This window comes from Neodiprion virginianus, chromosome 1 (assembly GCF_021901495.1).
Source record: "Neodiprion virginianus isolate iyNeoVirg1 chromosome 1, iyNeoVirg1.1, whole genome shotgun sequence".
NCBI classification, from domain to species: Eukaryota; Metazoa; Arthropoda; class Insecta; order Hymenoptera; family Diprionidae; genus Neodiprion; species Neodiprion virginianus.
Genome location: NC_060877.1, coordinates 24,694,210 through 24,709,114, shown reverse-complemented (window position 1 = coordinate 24,709,114; position 14,905 = coordinate 24,694,210). Strand labels below are relative to the sequence as shown.

Below are 14,905 nucleotides of genomic sequence, written 5' to 3'. Positions count from 1 at the left end.
TCTATAACGTGCCGTTTATTTTTGTATAATATTACAGAATGTAACAACGAACAAATCGTCCTACATATTTAACTAATATTTTTCCCGAATTCGTTCTAAATGGTCTCGATATTGATTCTGTGACCCTGTTAGACAGATAACCGTAGGAGCCCTACAAATTCCTATATCTATTCATTGCCATGGATGCGGATCAACAAATGTGGTGTCATACCACCACACTCCGCATCTGTACAACAATCCAAATACCTTTGCAAGGAACTTGTTCTTGCGCCACATTCGTCAAGAATTGCCCGGCTCCGATGACGATGGAGAAGAAGAAAAGAAATTGAATCATCCAGTATACATACGTGCTCTTGATACTACCAAGATTTTCAAAAAAAAAAAAAAAACAGTCATTGTTCAGTATCTCAAGGAAAGTTTGGAAATTCCTGAAAAGAAAATAATTCATGGCACCCTGAAGCTATCCACAAAGCATGATGGAAATGGAAATATCCAGTGAAGTTGGAAAGGTAAGTTCCTTCTGTTCTTCTTTATTGTCTCTTTTGTTTTTACATTAGTAATGTCACGGTTTGACACTCTCAGATCGTATCTCGTGTGATGTAACGTATATAATGAGATCTGTGTCAGTTACATCGCACAAGATTTTATCGGACGCAGTAATAATCGCGTAAAATCTGTTGCGGAAATGGGAGACGAAGATGATGATGATGACGGTGAAGAACAGGGTAGAAAATCGGAACGAAGACTGACCGGTCCTATGCTAGCAATCTCAAAATTGGCTAGAGCAGCGCGAACCAGTGTCAACGAAGTTGTTATACAAAGTTTTACGTTAGAACAGAATTTCTCCGGTGTATAAGTTTTGCCTTATTTTAAAAAAATTGACCAGGGCTGTATTTGTTTTAGGATGGCGGAAGCGAAGACGGCGAACGATCTTCGTCCCGAAGTTCCGCAGGAAGTACTTTTTGCGCCTTGGAAGAGGATTACGCAAAGGTGGGGAAAAAAATTTTCGTTTTTTCTTAGTCTCTCTTCGTTAATAATCCGTAATTTACCTACGTTGAATTTGATATTTTGTATAAAGATACTCAAAGAGATGAAAAAGAACTCAGCACTGGCAGCCTTCGAGACTGAGTACACAAGATTGTTCGACTCATTGTATACGACCCACAGAAACGAACAACGTCTAGAAAACGAGTGCGAGGATCTTCAGGTAACGGAACGGATCATTTGCAGAAGTTCATTATAGTCGAGACGATGTTTCAAATAACAGGCAATATAGTATAATCCACAAATTACCTAATTTTGACCTCGAATTTTCAGGAAGAAATCGATGAGTGCAGAACTCAATTAACTGTTGCGGAAAAACAAGCTGAATTATACCGCACAAAAATCGAGGAACTAAAGGAAGACATTGAAAATGCTTTGAAATTAGCGGACGCAGCTCACGATCGTGAACAGGCGGCTCAGGAAAAGATAGCCAGTCTACGTTTGACGGCAAAAAAATTGAGCGATGAGTTGGATCAGAAAAACAGACAACTTGGGATGGAAGAAAAGTTAGTTAATTAAGTGTGAAGAACTTTTAAGTCAGTAATGAACTTTTGATCCTTTGACCGACATTACGTTGAATGACGTTGTAATACTTTTGAATGCTTCAGAGGCACGGCAATCAGCAAGCAGAAGGAAGGTCTGCTAAAAGAGCGTGAAAAAATGCTGGTTGAGATCGACGGACTGCGTCAACGTATCGCGAATGCTGTAACAGTGAATGAGGAACTGGAAAGAAAGAATAGCTTGGTCGATCACAAGATGTTAGAGCTCCAGGACACTATAGAAACACAGACGAATGATTTTTCGAAGGAACGTACTGCGAGAGAACGAGCTGAACAGACTATTCTCGACTTGCAGGAGGAATTGAGATTGAAGAATGTTGATTTGCAGGTACGCGAAGGAAACACATTTGGAGGCCGTTTTTTTGCGACGGGTCCTTTGATATTTCGTGTTGATAACTGAAACATATTTTGGCTGATTTGAATTCTTTAACAATTTTAGAACGCTACCAACACGTTGAAAAACTGTACGGCAAATGTGGCCAAACTTGAAAGCACTGTAAAAGAACAAAAACTGGCGGCTGAAAAACTGCAGAAACAAATTGAACAATTCATGGTTAAAAGATTGAACGCTCAGGCTGAGATTGATAATTTGAACACGCAGCTTGACGAAATGAGTAAAGAGAATATCGAAAGAAATAAGAAAATAAAGGCCGTAGAAATGGAGAACAACAGGTTTGATCGATTAACCAAGTGCACTACAGTAGCTATATTTTACAAAATTCTTATCGGCAGTGAATCTCTGTTCTGAATTCTTATGTGACAGCAAGTCTTTGTAACAACAGGTTGGTCAGCGAACTTGAGAAGTTGAAGTCCCAAAGAGAGGGTGCAGGAAAAAAGCTGTTCAAGGCCGAGTCAGTCAAAACAAAATTGGAAGCTGAGTTGCACAAAGCAAAATCTGTGATCCAATCAATGGAAGCGGACATGGACAGGTTGATAAAGAAATCCGAGAGCGATAAGAGAGCACTGGAGGTGATGCGTCGAGAGAAGGATTTGAAGAATAAAGCGTTGACAACCGCGAGGTCGAACTTGAAGAAACAGGGCCTGTTGCTGAAAGTGCAAGAGCAGGCGAAAATAAAACTGGAATCTGAGGTCAGCGAATGTATGACCAATAATCAGGCGTTAAAGAAGACTGAACAGTATCTGGAAAAGGAACGGGACAAATACATCGTCGAGGTTCAAGAATTGGCCCAGAAAGTTGAGGACCAAATCGATTTGGTCAAGATGAAACAGATGGAGATATTTGATTACAAGAAACGTTTGGCCGAGGCCGAAACGAAGTTCAGGCAACAACAAAATTTATTCGAAGCCGTACGTGCTGACAGGAATACTTGCAGCAAAGCTCTGATCGAGGCACAGGACGAAGTGCTCGACTTGAAGCAGAAATTGAAAATCATGGGCAATCAAATCGAGCAGCTCAAAGAAGAGGTTTCCACCAAAGAGTCTAATCTGATCAAAGAAGAATTCCGTAAGTTATTCACACTCTCTATTTCTCTGTTTGTTTTTGTTAATTCGTGGACGTGACTTGTAAGAAATTCACAACTGCTCCTTGCCCTCACATGTGTTTAGTGCTCGGAAAAGCGGAGAAAGAGAAGGACGCCCTGAAGGTGGAACTGCAGACGGCCCATAAAGATATATCTGCATTACGACACGAGAATGAGGAAAGAAAATTGGAGGAAAAACGACTGAGGCGGACGCTCCAAACCGCCGAGAACGATCTGGTTCGTAACAAGAAAGAAATTGAAATGATAATGAACGAGCGGGATATTCTCGGAACTCAGTTGGTCAGGCGAAACGATGAATTGAGCCTTCAATATAGCCGACTGAAAATTTTCCAAAGTACTATTCGCAGAGGAGATGCTCAGTACGCCCAGAGATTGGAAGACATAAGATTACTAAAACTGGAAGTCAAGAAATTAAGAACCGAAAAAGCCCTTCTCTCCAAAAGTCTTATGAACGTCAGCGATTTGAGACAAGAAATATTTCATTTGGATAGAGATTTGACCCGAGAAAAATTGAAGGTCATGGCTCTGGAAGAGGAAGTACAAAATCCATTGAACATTCACAGGTGGCGAAAATTGGAGGTACAAATTTCGTAATTTCTTTACCACTGGACTCATTTATCTAAGTTTTTTCTAAGTATGTCAGTATTATCTCAGCTAACAAATTCGTATAAAATTATATAAAATTCGTATGTTTGAGTATTTTAATGTCGATAAATTGAGTGAAGTCGGAGCTCAATTCAACGACTCCTAACTGATTACATTTCATTACTGCAGGGCTCTGATCCGGAGACGTACGAACTCTTGTCGAAAATTCAAATACTCCAAAAGCGCGTGCTAAAAATGTGCGCAGCGATGATTCAGAAGGAGAAAAAGATAAAGGAAGGTGAAAAACTGTACATGAATTTACGAGCCGTTTTATCCAAGCAACCAGGTCCCGAGGTAATAATTACCTTGCAGAAGACGCAGAAGGCACTGCGAGAAAGAGGAAAGAAAATGAAGGTAATTCGTGCAAACGGTCACCTTGCAAAATGTAACGTAATTTCTGAGATAATGAATTATTTATCGCTGAGAAATTATTTTCGCCAATTTCCTGCTTTGTTGGAATAAAATATTATTCATCATTGTTCACAGTGTCTCATTGCGGAATTGAACATGAGTGAGTCACAGGTCAACGAGTACAAATTTGACCTTGAAAGAATGAACAAGGAGATGTGTTCGTTGAAGAATAAATTTTACTTACAAAAGAAGAAGGAGCAACGTACGAACGAAGCAAAAATCATCGATCTATCCGAACCGATTTTTCCCCCGGTTCCCGTTTATCACAAAAAGTTTTGCGGCGGCGGTTTCAACATGACCGTTCCAACGCCGCGAAACTGTTACGCAATAGAATCTGCTGATTTCAATAAATAACCGCAACGAAGTAAATCTCAGCAAAAAGGAAATAAAAAAAAAAAAAAACAAAACGATCGTGGTCTTGGATATGAAAGAACTTTATCCATCGACCGGAAGGCGTGAGACGCAACTTTTACGCCGTTATTACGCTTGCCGCAACATTCGCGTTCTAGCGATACCAAACTTGTATATAAACATTATATTATGTATACTGTAAGAAAGAAAAAATAATACATCGTATTTACATGTGATTTATCAACGAATACGGCGGTATTATTGGCGCTTGTACGATCAAATCGCAACGAGGGTTCTCCGATGACTGAAAAATAAAAGATCAGCCTTCCAGTAGTTCTTCATCACGACCATGAGTGGCGCTGTTGAGCAATGTAACACGTGATCCTGCGCGTTGAACGTGGCTGCAGCTGTTGTCAATAAATACAACGATCAGGATTTTCCACAAGAAATCAAGGTAAATGGTACAGCTAGGCAGTCATTTTCTCCGTTCAAATTCACTAGAGTTACCCGGTATTAACAAAACTTCATTTGCCACGGTGATACGACGCTTTTTCAGCGGCTAATATAACACGAGGATCACATGCACCACTTGATAACCCCGCTTATCTCTGCAGTGGCGGGAAATTCTAGTTACATTTTTCATTGCGAATAACTTGAGATATCGAATTTTTCAATTACTTCATCGCAGACTTTCACACTGAACTCTTTTTCTCTTGCGCATAATATTTTGCTTTCAATAATCTCGTATACTTGCCAATGAAACTGCACTTCCACTCAACTATGCGCTATAATAATGTAATTATTCAGATGGAGATCTGCATCGACAGCATAGAGTCGGCCCAAAATGCAGTAAATGGTGGAGCTATGCGACTGGAAGTATGTTCAGGTCTCTCGGACGGTGGACTAACTCCAACACCTGGCTTCGTTAAGTCTCTGCGTAAAATGACGAGCATTCCTTTGTACGCGATGCTTCGAATTCGAGGCGGTAACTTCGTTTATACCCCTGAAGAGATTGAGGCCATGCTCTACGATTTGGAATTACTGAAAACCGTCGGCGTGGACGGTTTCGTCTTCGGCGCGTTAACGTCCGATGGAAAAATTGATGGCGAAACGAATAAAAAAATTATCGACACGGCGTCGCCGCTGCCCGTAACTTTTCACAGAGCTTTTGACGAGGTCAATTATAATCCGCAGTTAGCAGCCCGAATGATATCTCAGCTCGGATTCAAGCGGATTCTTACTTCCGGACAGAAAAATTCTGCGGAAGAAGGCCTGGATCTTATCAGAAGTCTCGCCTCCGCGGCATCACCTGGTTTTACGATAGTGCCAGGAGCTGGAATAACCCCGGATAATATTAAGAAAATCAAGGACGAATCGATGTGTAGTGAATTTCACGCGTCGGCCAGAAAACCGAAGACTGAATTTGGCACCAAGCACAAAATGGGATCTGAGAAGGATTCTAACTCATTCATGGTTGCTGATGAAGAAACAGTCCGGCAGTTGGTTCTCGTTGTGAACAGAGCTTAAATCCGCCAGCTATACCGATCCTTCGATAATTTATTGAACTACTATAATTTAATCTATTAAAGAGATAGAAAATTGAGCCAAATATGTAGCTTGTTTTCACTAACCACTAATTATTTTGAATGCGCCGTCACCTAGACTATGCAAAAGCAGTTTTATACGAAACTGGAAATTGTCTACTCTACTTCGGACATCACACTGGTTATAAAAAGGTCATAACATATAAGCATAGAATTTTTAAGAAGACGTAAAGACTTTCGTATGAAATAATTTTTGAATCCATCTTCGGCCCATTTCATTTCCAATCGAGACTTACCGGTGGTTTTATCGGTCGTGTAAGAAAGGCGTGATCAACGATTTACGAGTAGTTTATACCACAGGCGATACCGTATCAGGGCGCAAAGTTCCAAGCAATCTGTACTGCAGAATTGCGTCTTGCATATGTGGGGAAGATCAAAGTACCACATGTTTTATCAGTTGCAATGTTCTCATTTTACCCGACAATGAAACGTCTAGCAATGAATGTTTTTAAACATAATTACTTAAAAAAACATAATTATTTGACCTCGTTTAACTTCCAAGCTGGTTTACATGTTGCGTGGCTGTTATATTGAATTTATAATGCAACCACTTACGGCATCAAATGTTTTTGAAATATTTAATAGTTTCCTGGCAAATAAAGCGTGAATATCTGGAAAATATTGTACGAAATGCGTCTGAAATATTTCGAATATAAGGTTTTCACGGACGCTGAAGCATTTTTTAAAGCTACAGTGAGCAAGTGAATGAACGAAAGCAACCTTCAAACATTTTCACTCATACAAACAATTGTTCATGAGTATTTAACCTAGCATATCTGAACGATGAGTATACTGCAAATTTTATTATTAGTTACGAATTAAAAACAAGTTCTTATACATAAACAAGAAATTCAAATTGACAAATGTATAACAAGAATACCACGATAAGGCAGTAAAACGTAATGCGCTTATTGTACCCGAATGCGAATCACGTGTTATGCAACTATTGTGTGAAATAAAATGAAAAAGTAGAAATTACTATATTCTGTCCTGCTAGACAAAAGTAGAAATTAAATGCATCTAAAATATGATGAAAATACATATGAGATAATTATGTTAAAAGTTAGCAACATCAAATGTTGACGCGCGATAAGAATAAGCAGAGAGATACGATGCAGCAAAGTACATGTATTATAAATCTTCGAGAAACACTAACAATAAGCTCATTATCAATCCCATGCATGCCCTTACGTATAAATTTTATCACCAATTGTAAAAAGGATCAGAAAAAAAGTGAGACTCAGCCAGAATCGAATTTACCACAGAAAAAAATATTCATATCCAAGGCTGCGTGTACCGTACGCGACCTTTGGAACTCAGATTTCCACATAACTGTGAATATAATGAGCTTGAGCTTCTGTTCGATATAAAAAGCAGCGCTGCTATTATGCGACGCAATTAATATTTTCGTGTCAAGTGATGCACTCGACGAAAATATACGTACCTATGTTGAATGGACGCAGGTACACGTATGCAGTGTTTACATTCTTTCTCTCCGACGAAGAGTCAGAATCTTCTGGAATTCACGTCCAGTTGTGTGATTAAATTATAAATACAAAAAGTGCATGTCGACATCCGGCATATCGATAGACGCGCTGATAAGTGGATCCGTAATTGGCACAAAAGTTGACAGAACTTAACGTGTCAGTTATTTGATAACTCGTATGTTGGGCAATTACTTGACCGCGCGTGCCTGATGCTTTCCCATTGGCCAGAAATTAATGGTCGCAAGTCTGCCACGAGACAACGTTGATATGTGCAAGTAAGTAGCTGTTCGTAAAGACGATGTGCTCTGCGAGTGTGTAATGCATGTGTGATTATGTATTTATGTACATATAGTTACTTTGCAGCAGATATATATATGACTTTGCGAATCCATTAACGCTCCAGTTTACGGTGAGACCCAAGACCGTATGCACTATACATTTAACAGAGTAAGAATAATCCGATATCTATCGATATTCGAAATGGTTGTCGGAACGAACGATGAATCCCCAAACTTTGCGAATCTTAACGAACTCGCATCCGAAACTGTAAGTGTGATGGAAATGGCGATTTTAGATTTTAAGAAAAAAGTATTTCATTACGGTCATACTCGCACTTTGTAAAAATTGAACTTTGAATGCGTATTTACAAATTTTTGTCAAGAAAGGATGGTAAGGTCAAAATACGTTTAGAATTATCTAAGTTTGAGCTTGACTCAATTTTTATTAATGAATTACTCGGAGCGATGACGCTGTTATCGTATTAATAACTGCCGGATAAATTTGTCACAGACAGAGAAACTGAGGCAAAGCGGGACAGGTCAAAAATTTTATTGTTTTTTCTCTTTATACATTATTTATTATTTAAAAGTTCCCTATACCTTATCTTGAGAAATGAGAAAAAACAATTCACTCTCATTTGGTGTATCAAAAAGTGATAAATATTTGTAAGTCCGAGTAAACATTTGGTGGAAACTAAAAGCCTCCATCTCTGATCATATTAACCCATGCATCGAATTTGTCTTGAATTGAAACACATTCTGGGATCAGAGTTTTGAGTCTATCGTGAAAGAGTCCAACTAAATTTGTACCAAGAGCTGCAAATTGAGAGTAATTTTTTCATGATACAATTCTTTCAATAGAACCTGATCAAAGTAAAACAATTCTTCTGTTGATCAAAAGAAACAACTCTATTCGTGAAATTTATTTCTTTGTCGTGCAATTCGCAATTCGATCAATGATGCATTTTGTTCCAGAACGGTGGTCAAATTGTATTTGCTACCGACGATTGGTTCGCCTGTGCAGAAAATCTTCTCAAGGTGAGTGAATGTTGATGGGATTTAAAAAACCAGTTTTAGGGTACGATACACATGGTGCATTCCGTACCGAGTCACCGAATCTTAAGCCTGAACTCTTGGTTTGATTACAACTTTTTGAGGTACTAATAACACCTCCAAATCACCCAGGTATTTTTTTTATAATCCAACTGTTTTTGAGTTATGCATATTCAAAGCTTTTTATAGCCGTGTATTATAAGGGGACACGTATGAGTAAAATTTTTTGTGGCGTTTTGAAAATTTTGAATGGTTCAGGAATGATTCAAGTGTTTCCGAAAGTACGAAAAATATGATTATAATGAAACCTATCTTAAAATGATGAAAAATTATATTTTTGAGGATTATTTTGAAATTTGGTAAATGTGGAAAATTTCTAACTACTCTAAAAGTAGAGAAACATACCATCCCATCGTGAGACTGGCATTAAAATGATCGAAATTGGAAACGCCATTTTAAGGAAATTTATTCAAAATTTCAAAAAGGACGATTTATAAACAGATTCAAATATTTGTAACTCGACGGTTCGCATGAAAGAAAAACTGAAGTTGTTTCGAAGTTGGTATCGTCGCCCGAAAAAAATTTCCACCGAATTAAAATTCGAGTATAAGTTCTAAACTTTTTAAGGCATGACATGCCCCTTAAGAAAATATCGTTATGCGTAGATCTTCTTGGTTAGTTGGTTAACTTTTGCTATTCAATTATTAGTTAAAAATTCTAATTCGGGTGATAACTGTATTGACAATGATTACGCTGCGCTGGAGAGATTATCATCTGAGAAAAAATAATTCGATCCTTGTATACACGGAGTACAAATAAACAGTGACCGAAATGATTGTAGGATACAGAACCGGTGTTCAAACCGGACCTCTATACGGATTTTGGAAAATGGATGGACGGCTGGGAGACGAGAAGAAGAAGATGTCAAGGTCACGACTGGGCGGTCATTGCTCTGAAGAAACCTTCTACAATAATGGGCGTCTGCGTTGACACGGCGTACTTTACGGGAAATTATGCCCCAAGGTTTTCTATCCAGGCAGCTAAGCTCACGGATGAAGGTCAGCACCAAGCAGTAAATCCCCAGCTTGCTTACGTATATTAATTTCATCAAAAACGAACTTGCCGTGCTTCAAAATCAGAAGTTCATTAATTTTTTTTTTTATTCATCGTTGTTGATTTCAGAGGCAAAGCTGTTCCCAAAAAGAGAATGCAAAATTGGCATAGCAGCGGACAAATCTCAGGTGGAACAAGTTCAGCGCATCGACACTCAGGTTGGTATTTTTTGTCGACAGCTGTAACTGCAGATCCTCGAATATATCCCATTTAGAAAATTTTAACAACACAATTCCAGAGTTTTTCACGTCTCATTACAGAGTTCCGAAATAGACGTGATCTGTGTTTTTTCAATTCTTCGTAATCTCGGTTACGTTGCAATAAATTTGTAATGATCAATCGCGAGCCTCAATCGTTAATCAGGCCGTATAGTTTTTAATGACTAAAAGCAAAATATTGCTCTTTTGAATCAGAAGTGGGAGACTTTGGTGCCAATGACGAATCTCAGAGCTGGATATGAAGAAACACGTCTGAATTATTTTAACGTCTTCGAAATCGGCACCTGGACTCATCTTCGATTGAACATGTTTCCCGACGGCGGAATTGCCCGTCTGCGAGTCTTCGGCTTCGTTACTCCTGACTGGGAAGAAGTCAATTCCGATGAGCTAATCGATTTAATGTCTGCCGAGAATGGGACTGTCTGCGAAAGCTACAGCAACGCGCATTACGGGCATCCCAGAAATCTGATCAAGACTGAGAGAGGAATCAACATGGGTGACGGCTGGGAAACCGCGAGAAGACTCGACAGACCACCCATCCTAGAAGCCGACGATTCCGGCGTTCTGCAGGTAACTAATTTCAACGATCTTGCATTTTGCCTGTTGAGTTCAAAATTTAGGCTACATGGTCGAACCGGTGGTCACATTATCTCAAAGCTCGGTCTCGAAGAAATGGATTGGATGAAGATTTTATTTCCCGTATAATTTAAGCACAATTTTGGAACAATGACGGAAGTTCATCCTCATAATTTGAGAATACACTGTTTTCGGCAACTTTGATTGACTTTGATGTTTTCAGGTTCCCGGTAACGAATGGGCAATATTCAGGCTTGGACACGTAGGTGAAATTCACTCGATCGAAGTGGACACGAATTTTTTCAAGGGAAACTTTCCGGACAGTATAAAAATCGAAGGAGTTCTCGCAGACCCTAATCAAGACTCTAGGAGGTGGTCTTGGAAGACGATAATGACGCCAAAGAAGGTAAAGATATAAGGATGTAAATAAATTTTACAGTGATTGTACGAGAGATAAATTGTCAGGATTACTGCGTCAAAGCCGGTAGCAAAATTATCCCAATGTTGTCTATTTTTTTTTTTTAAAGCATGGAAGGATGAAAAATACAGCGAGGGAGATAAAAACAGAGACATTTACATTGCGAGATAAATTTTATTCCATGATTCTTCTATTTTCAGCTATCACCGCACAAACAACATTTCTACAGTACCGACGACCTGCTATCTTACGGACCCATAACTCACGTCAAACTAACCATGGCGCCGGATGGTGGAATATCCAGGGTCAGAATGCTTGGTCACATTTCCCGTTAGTCATTGTTTTTACATCCCTGGTAAAAAAAATGATGTGTATTCTCAAGGTGGAGGTTACAGCTCTGGAATCAGAGATTCTGACCACGCGATTGGTGTTAAAGGTGTTAAAGTTTGCAATGCGAAAAATTTATTCGCGAATACTCGCACGTCGTGATTTGTAGACTTTTTGAAAACATTTACGTGCATTCACACCTATTACGGTTAAGTTTATATTTAAAAATTTCGAATCGTATCGTTTAGTTTTAGTCTTTATTTGACTGTCAGTACGTTAGGTGCAATCTATTTACCTATTTGTAAATCCCTCCGAAGGCTTGTGATAGCCAAAATCCCACACAATGTATTAAATCTGCTTTGAATAGGTATTCAAAACGTTCTGCGCAAAATACATTTCGTATGGAATATATGACATGTTCGTGGAATATCAGGATAAATATTCAATTTTGTATATTAAAGCGTTTTCATTGAAAGAACCTATTTATCATACTCGCGACTTAATCTGTTGAAAGTAATTCGATAAACTTACGTTTATGATTGTGATATAAATATCTTTTACAAAATTGTGTGAATATTCCTTGAACATGTATAATTTTTGAAATGTTACAGAAATCTTTTTCAAAAACCACACGAATATGTGTATAAAAATGTTTTGGCACTTTTATCAGTATTATAATCTTACTCTGTCGAGTACAAGTCTCGGTACAAGTGAACTCGAGTAAGACAAAGTGATAAATTACACAAAATTTATTGGCACCGAACAATCGAGATGTAATCTCTGGAAGCCTCGAAAACCTCGGTCGACCCGAAACTAACAGTCCGTTGTGGTAATAGTTTTTTTCGGAACCTGGGGTTTCCCGAAAACATCGGGATTTATTAAAATATTTCGTAGCATTCAGTCCAATATTACAAATATTAGGTAAGTTAGGTTATTCACCTTTCGAGTTTCTCGAAAATTTCTTGTTTCCCAAAAATTTCGAGTTTTACGAAGATACCGGGTTTTCCTAAAATCCCGGGATTCAAACCGATCAGATACAAATCCGCACAGTCCTAATATAGCTACTGTACAAATAAAAGGATCGTTTTGAATATTTATACAAAATGTGTTTGAACAGAGTTCTCTTGCTTATTGTTGTAATAAAAGTTGTCTATTTTTTACGTTTACAAATAATTATTTCAATATTGTAAAAAGGTTCTGCAATGACGTTGAAAATCCATTTAAATATTACTAATCGTAAGACGCGCAGTATCTTTGCAGAACAAAGTTATTAAAAATGTTGTAAAAATATTATTCCGCTGCGTCCAGGAATATAAATTAACGACATTCTCACGTTTATCAATCATTCGAATTTTATACCTGAGGTCAAAATACGTTTTAACAAATTGGATTCTCATATCAGTTAAATATTTGAAGAAAAACCAACTCGCAACACAATTTAATGCTAATTGTAATACGAATCCCTAATCACGGTTATATAACTTTGATCAATGCCGAATTTTCCTCCTTCGATGAACTTCGAATTTACGATTTATTTCAAGTGAGAAACAGCTTCATTTGACTCAATATTTACATTATTTTACACAAAAAGTAACGTTTAGTGAAGAATAATTATTTCAAGGTAGTAGCAATAAACGTTATCATAAAGAAGAAAGAAATGTTGCGTACTTTGCACTTTGATGTTTGAAACGAGTTTTTTTTTTTTTTAGTCAGAGATCAGTTCTCCGTAATCGTAGAAAATTAACGGCAGCTTAGAGACATCTTCTTTATGAAATTTTAATAAATGTCGCTTTGCTTTGAAGATGTTTTAGAACTGCTGCGCTGAGAAACTTTTTAGAAACTCCCCCTCATTTTAACTCTGCGACGCTCCTCATAGAGTCCGTTATTTAGTTTCCAATTTCTAACGAACTTCCTAATTAGCGTTTCCTAATTTTATGGGATCTGGACCAACAAGGAAGATTAATCAGTTCAGTTTCTGCATGTTTGTAAATATCCTGAAACCTTTCCGGACTCAAAGTTTATCTTAACGAATTTTCAATTAACGCTATGCAGTTTTAGCTCAAAGTCTCACGAGACGAATACCTAAGGATTCAAAAGGCATCGTAAAAATATTTTATCCGTTGGCCTGCGCTACCAAAAGAACACCACTCGTTGTGCGGTTTTTATTTTGGTACGTACTTGCAGTTCGTAAGCCTGTTTGGGTTAAGAATGTCGTTAAAATTATTCAACTTTAGTGCTTAATATAAACGAACCTTGTCAAATGAATGTGAAATATACAGATAGAGTTTTTTCCAAAAGAGGGTAAGAAAATAATAATAACCGTATGTACGTATACGAAAGTTTACATCGGTAAGAATGAGAACGACTTAAAATGGAATACAAATTCATCGTTATAAAAGTGGTAACTGTGTATAAAAAGAGTCGCTAAATGATTTCAATCCATGATATTGGGTAAACGATGCAAAATGAGTCGGATATATATTTAGGGATATCAGACATCGAGGATGTGCCAAAGTCCTCTACGAATGTTCGACATTTTTTTCGGTATATATTTAACATATCTTACGAATCTAATTACGTTGCGCGTGATGAATTTTGAGACGCGCGTGTCGTCTTTGTACAATAAATAAATAAGAACCATGAAACGATGCCAGTAATCGAAGATTCGTTTCTAATTGTTATTCCGCTCATCCTTAACGCAAAGCCTCGATCAGGTGATACATGTTTTTACAAAAAAAAGAACAAAAAACAAATTGACTCTCATTTGCGACACGAGATCGCATTGTTCTCTGTCTTCGGCCCGAGAGACGAAAACAGAATTCGCAAACTCGATGCGCCGCGTAAACGTGCTGTGATATGTATTTTACGATAATACCAAGATTCAAAGCAATCCGTTGCGATTCTATTCGAGACGGGTATACAAACGCTGTAACGGTCAACGCAAAACTTGTTTCGGCTCTAAATTACACGGCAGTGATGTCGGTGTGTTGTACGATCGACATTCTCACACCGCGAACCATTCTATAACTTGTCTACAGATCCGGCGGAAAAAACCTCTGTTTATTTGAATGACGTCGGGGCTTGGCCAGAGATTCTTCATCCGACATCTAATTTTTCAGTAAAAATATTTCGCCTAGATAACTTACTATTAGCACGATTTTAAGGAAAACATTCGATACATCCTTTTCTGATATGACGAATGAAAATACTTTACTAAAAAGTGAAATTTACCTCCGTTACTGACAAATTTTCTTACGTATAGGTAACTGGTATAAAGTAGTAGCCATTAAAGTAATCGTATATTGTGTTACGAGTGCG

General features: G+C 38.0%; 4 protein-coding genes across 10 annotated transcripts in view; 3 read left to right on the top strand and 1 right to left on the bottom strand.

Annotated features, from left to right (window-relative positions):
* The window catches only part of LOC124300193 (pro-corazonin-like), a 78,547-nt gene that overhangs the window by 28,695 nt on the left and 34,947 nt on the right, over positions 1-14,905 (bottom strand). Inside the window, exon 1 of one of the 3 annotated variants that reach the window (XM_046753989.1) lies at positions 4,744-4,799. The exons of the other annotated variants lie outside the window; for them this stretch is intronic. The gene's annotated coding sequence lies outside the window, so the exon portion shown is untranslated. Of the gene's footprint in view, positions 1-4,743; positions 4,800-14,905 lie in introns of those variants that run through there. 3 annotated transcript variants of the gene reach the window in all.
* On the top strand, positions 58-4,624 carry LOC124300148 (cilia- and flagella-associated protein 58-like). The gene is made up of 10 exons (XM_046753855.1): positions 58-509; positions 904-990; positions 1,079-1,207; positions 1,318-1,550; positions 1,653-1,932; positions 2,044-2,276; positions 2,387-3,069; positions 3,171-3,685; positions 3,881-4,105; positions 4,238-4,624. The coding sequence occupies exons 1-10, from the start codon at positions 474-476 to the stop codon at positions 4,514-4,516; spliced, it is 2,700 nt and encodes an 899-aa protein (XP_046609811.1). The 5' UTR covers positions 58-473; the 3' UTR covers positions 4,517-4,624.
* Positions 4,567-7,095, top strand: LOC124300185 (copper homeostasis protein cutC homolog). Its single transcript, XM_046753957.1, has 2 exons — positions 4,567-4,967; positions 5,321-7,095. Exon 2 carries the CDS (start codon positions 5,321-5,323, stop codon positions 6,038-6,040), a length of 720 nt encoding a protein of 239 aa, XP_046609913.1. The 5' UTR covers positions 4,567-4,967; the 3' UTR covers positions 6,041-7,095.
* LOC124300176 (allantoicase-like) lies at positions 7,477-14,778 on the top strand. 5 transcript variants are annotated; one of them, XR_006907170.1, is made up of 10 exons: positions 7,477-8,150; positions 8,858-8,920; positions 9,777-9,993; positions 10,118-10,206; positions 10,462-10,836; positions 11,066-11,248; positions 11,461-11,590; positions 13,390-13,568; positions 13,646-13,757; positions 14,626-14,778. XR_006907170.1 is itself a non-coding variant. In XM_046753932.1 (8 exons), the coding sequence occupies exons 1-8, from the start codon at positions 8,031-8,033 to the stop codon at positions 13,410-13,412; spliced, it is 1,200 nt and encodes a 399-aa protein (XP_046609888.1). In that variant the 5' UTR covers positions 7,477-8,030; the 3' UTR covers positions 13,413-14,244. The 5 variants fall into 5 exon arrangements, 1 of the variants encoding a protein (XP_046609888.1); XR_006907168.1 differs by having other exon boundaries at positions 13,390-13,572; positions 14,626-14,777; XR_006907169.1 differs by lacking the exon at positions 14,626-14,778 and having other exon boundaries at positions 13,646-14,244.

Bases quoted from the DNA above. Each gene is read 5' to 3' on its own strand.
- LOC124300176 (XM_046753932.1), top strand. From the start codon at position 8,031: ATGCACTATACATTTAACAGAGTAAGAATAATCCGATATCTATCGATA. The intron at 11,249-11,460 runs GTAAAGATATAA...TTCTATTTTCAG, and splicing joins CGATAATGACGCCAAAGAAG to CTATCACCGCACAAACAACA. The intron at 11,591-13,389 runs GTTAGTCATTGT...TTTGCTTTGAAG, and splicing joins AATGCTTGGTCACATTTCCC to ATGTTTTAGAACTGCTGCGC.
- LOC124300185 (XM_046753957.1), top strand. From the start codon at position 5,321: ATGGAGATCTGCATCGACAGCATAGAGTCGGCCCAAAATGCAGTAAAT.
- LOC124300148 (XM_046753855.1), top strand. From the start codon at position 474: ATGATGGAAATGGAAATATCCAGTGAAGTTGGAAAG. The intron at 1,208-1,317 runs GTAACGGAACGG...TCGAATTTTCAG, and splicing joins ACGAGTGCGAGGATCTTCAG to GAAGAAATCGATGAGTGCAG. The intron at 1,551-1,652 runs GTTAGTTAATTA...TGAATGCTTCAG, and splicing joins CAACTTGGGATGGAAGAAAA to AGGCACGGCAATCAGCAAGC.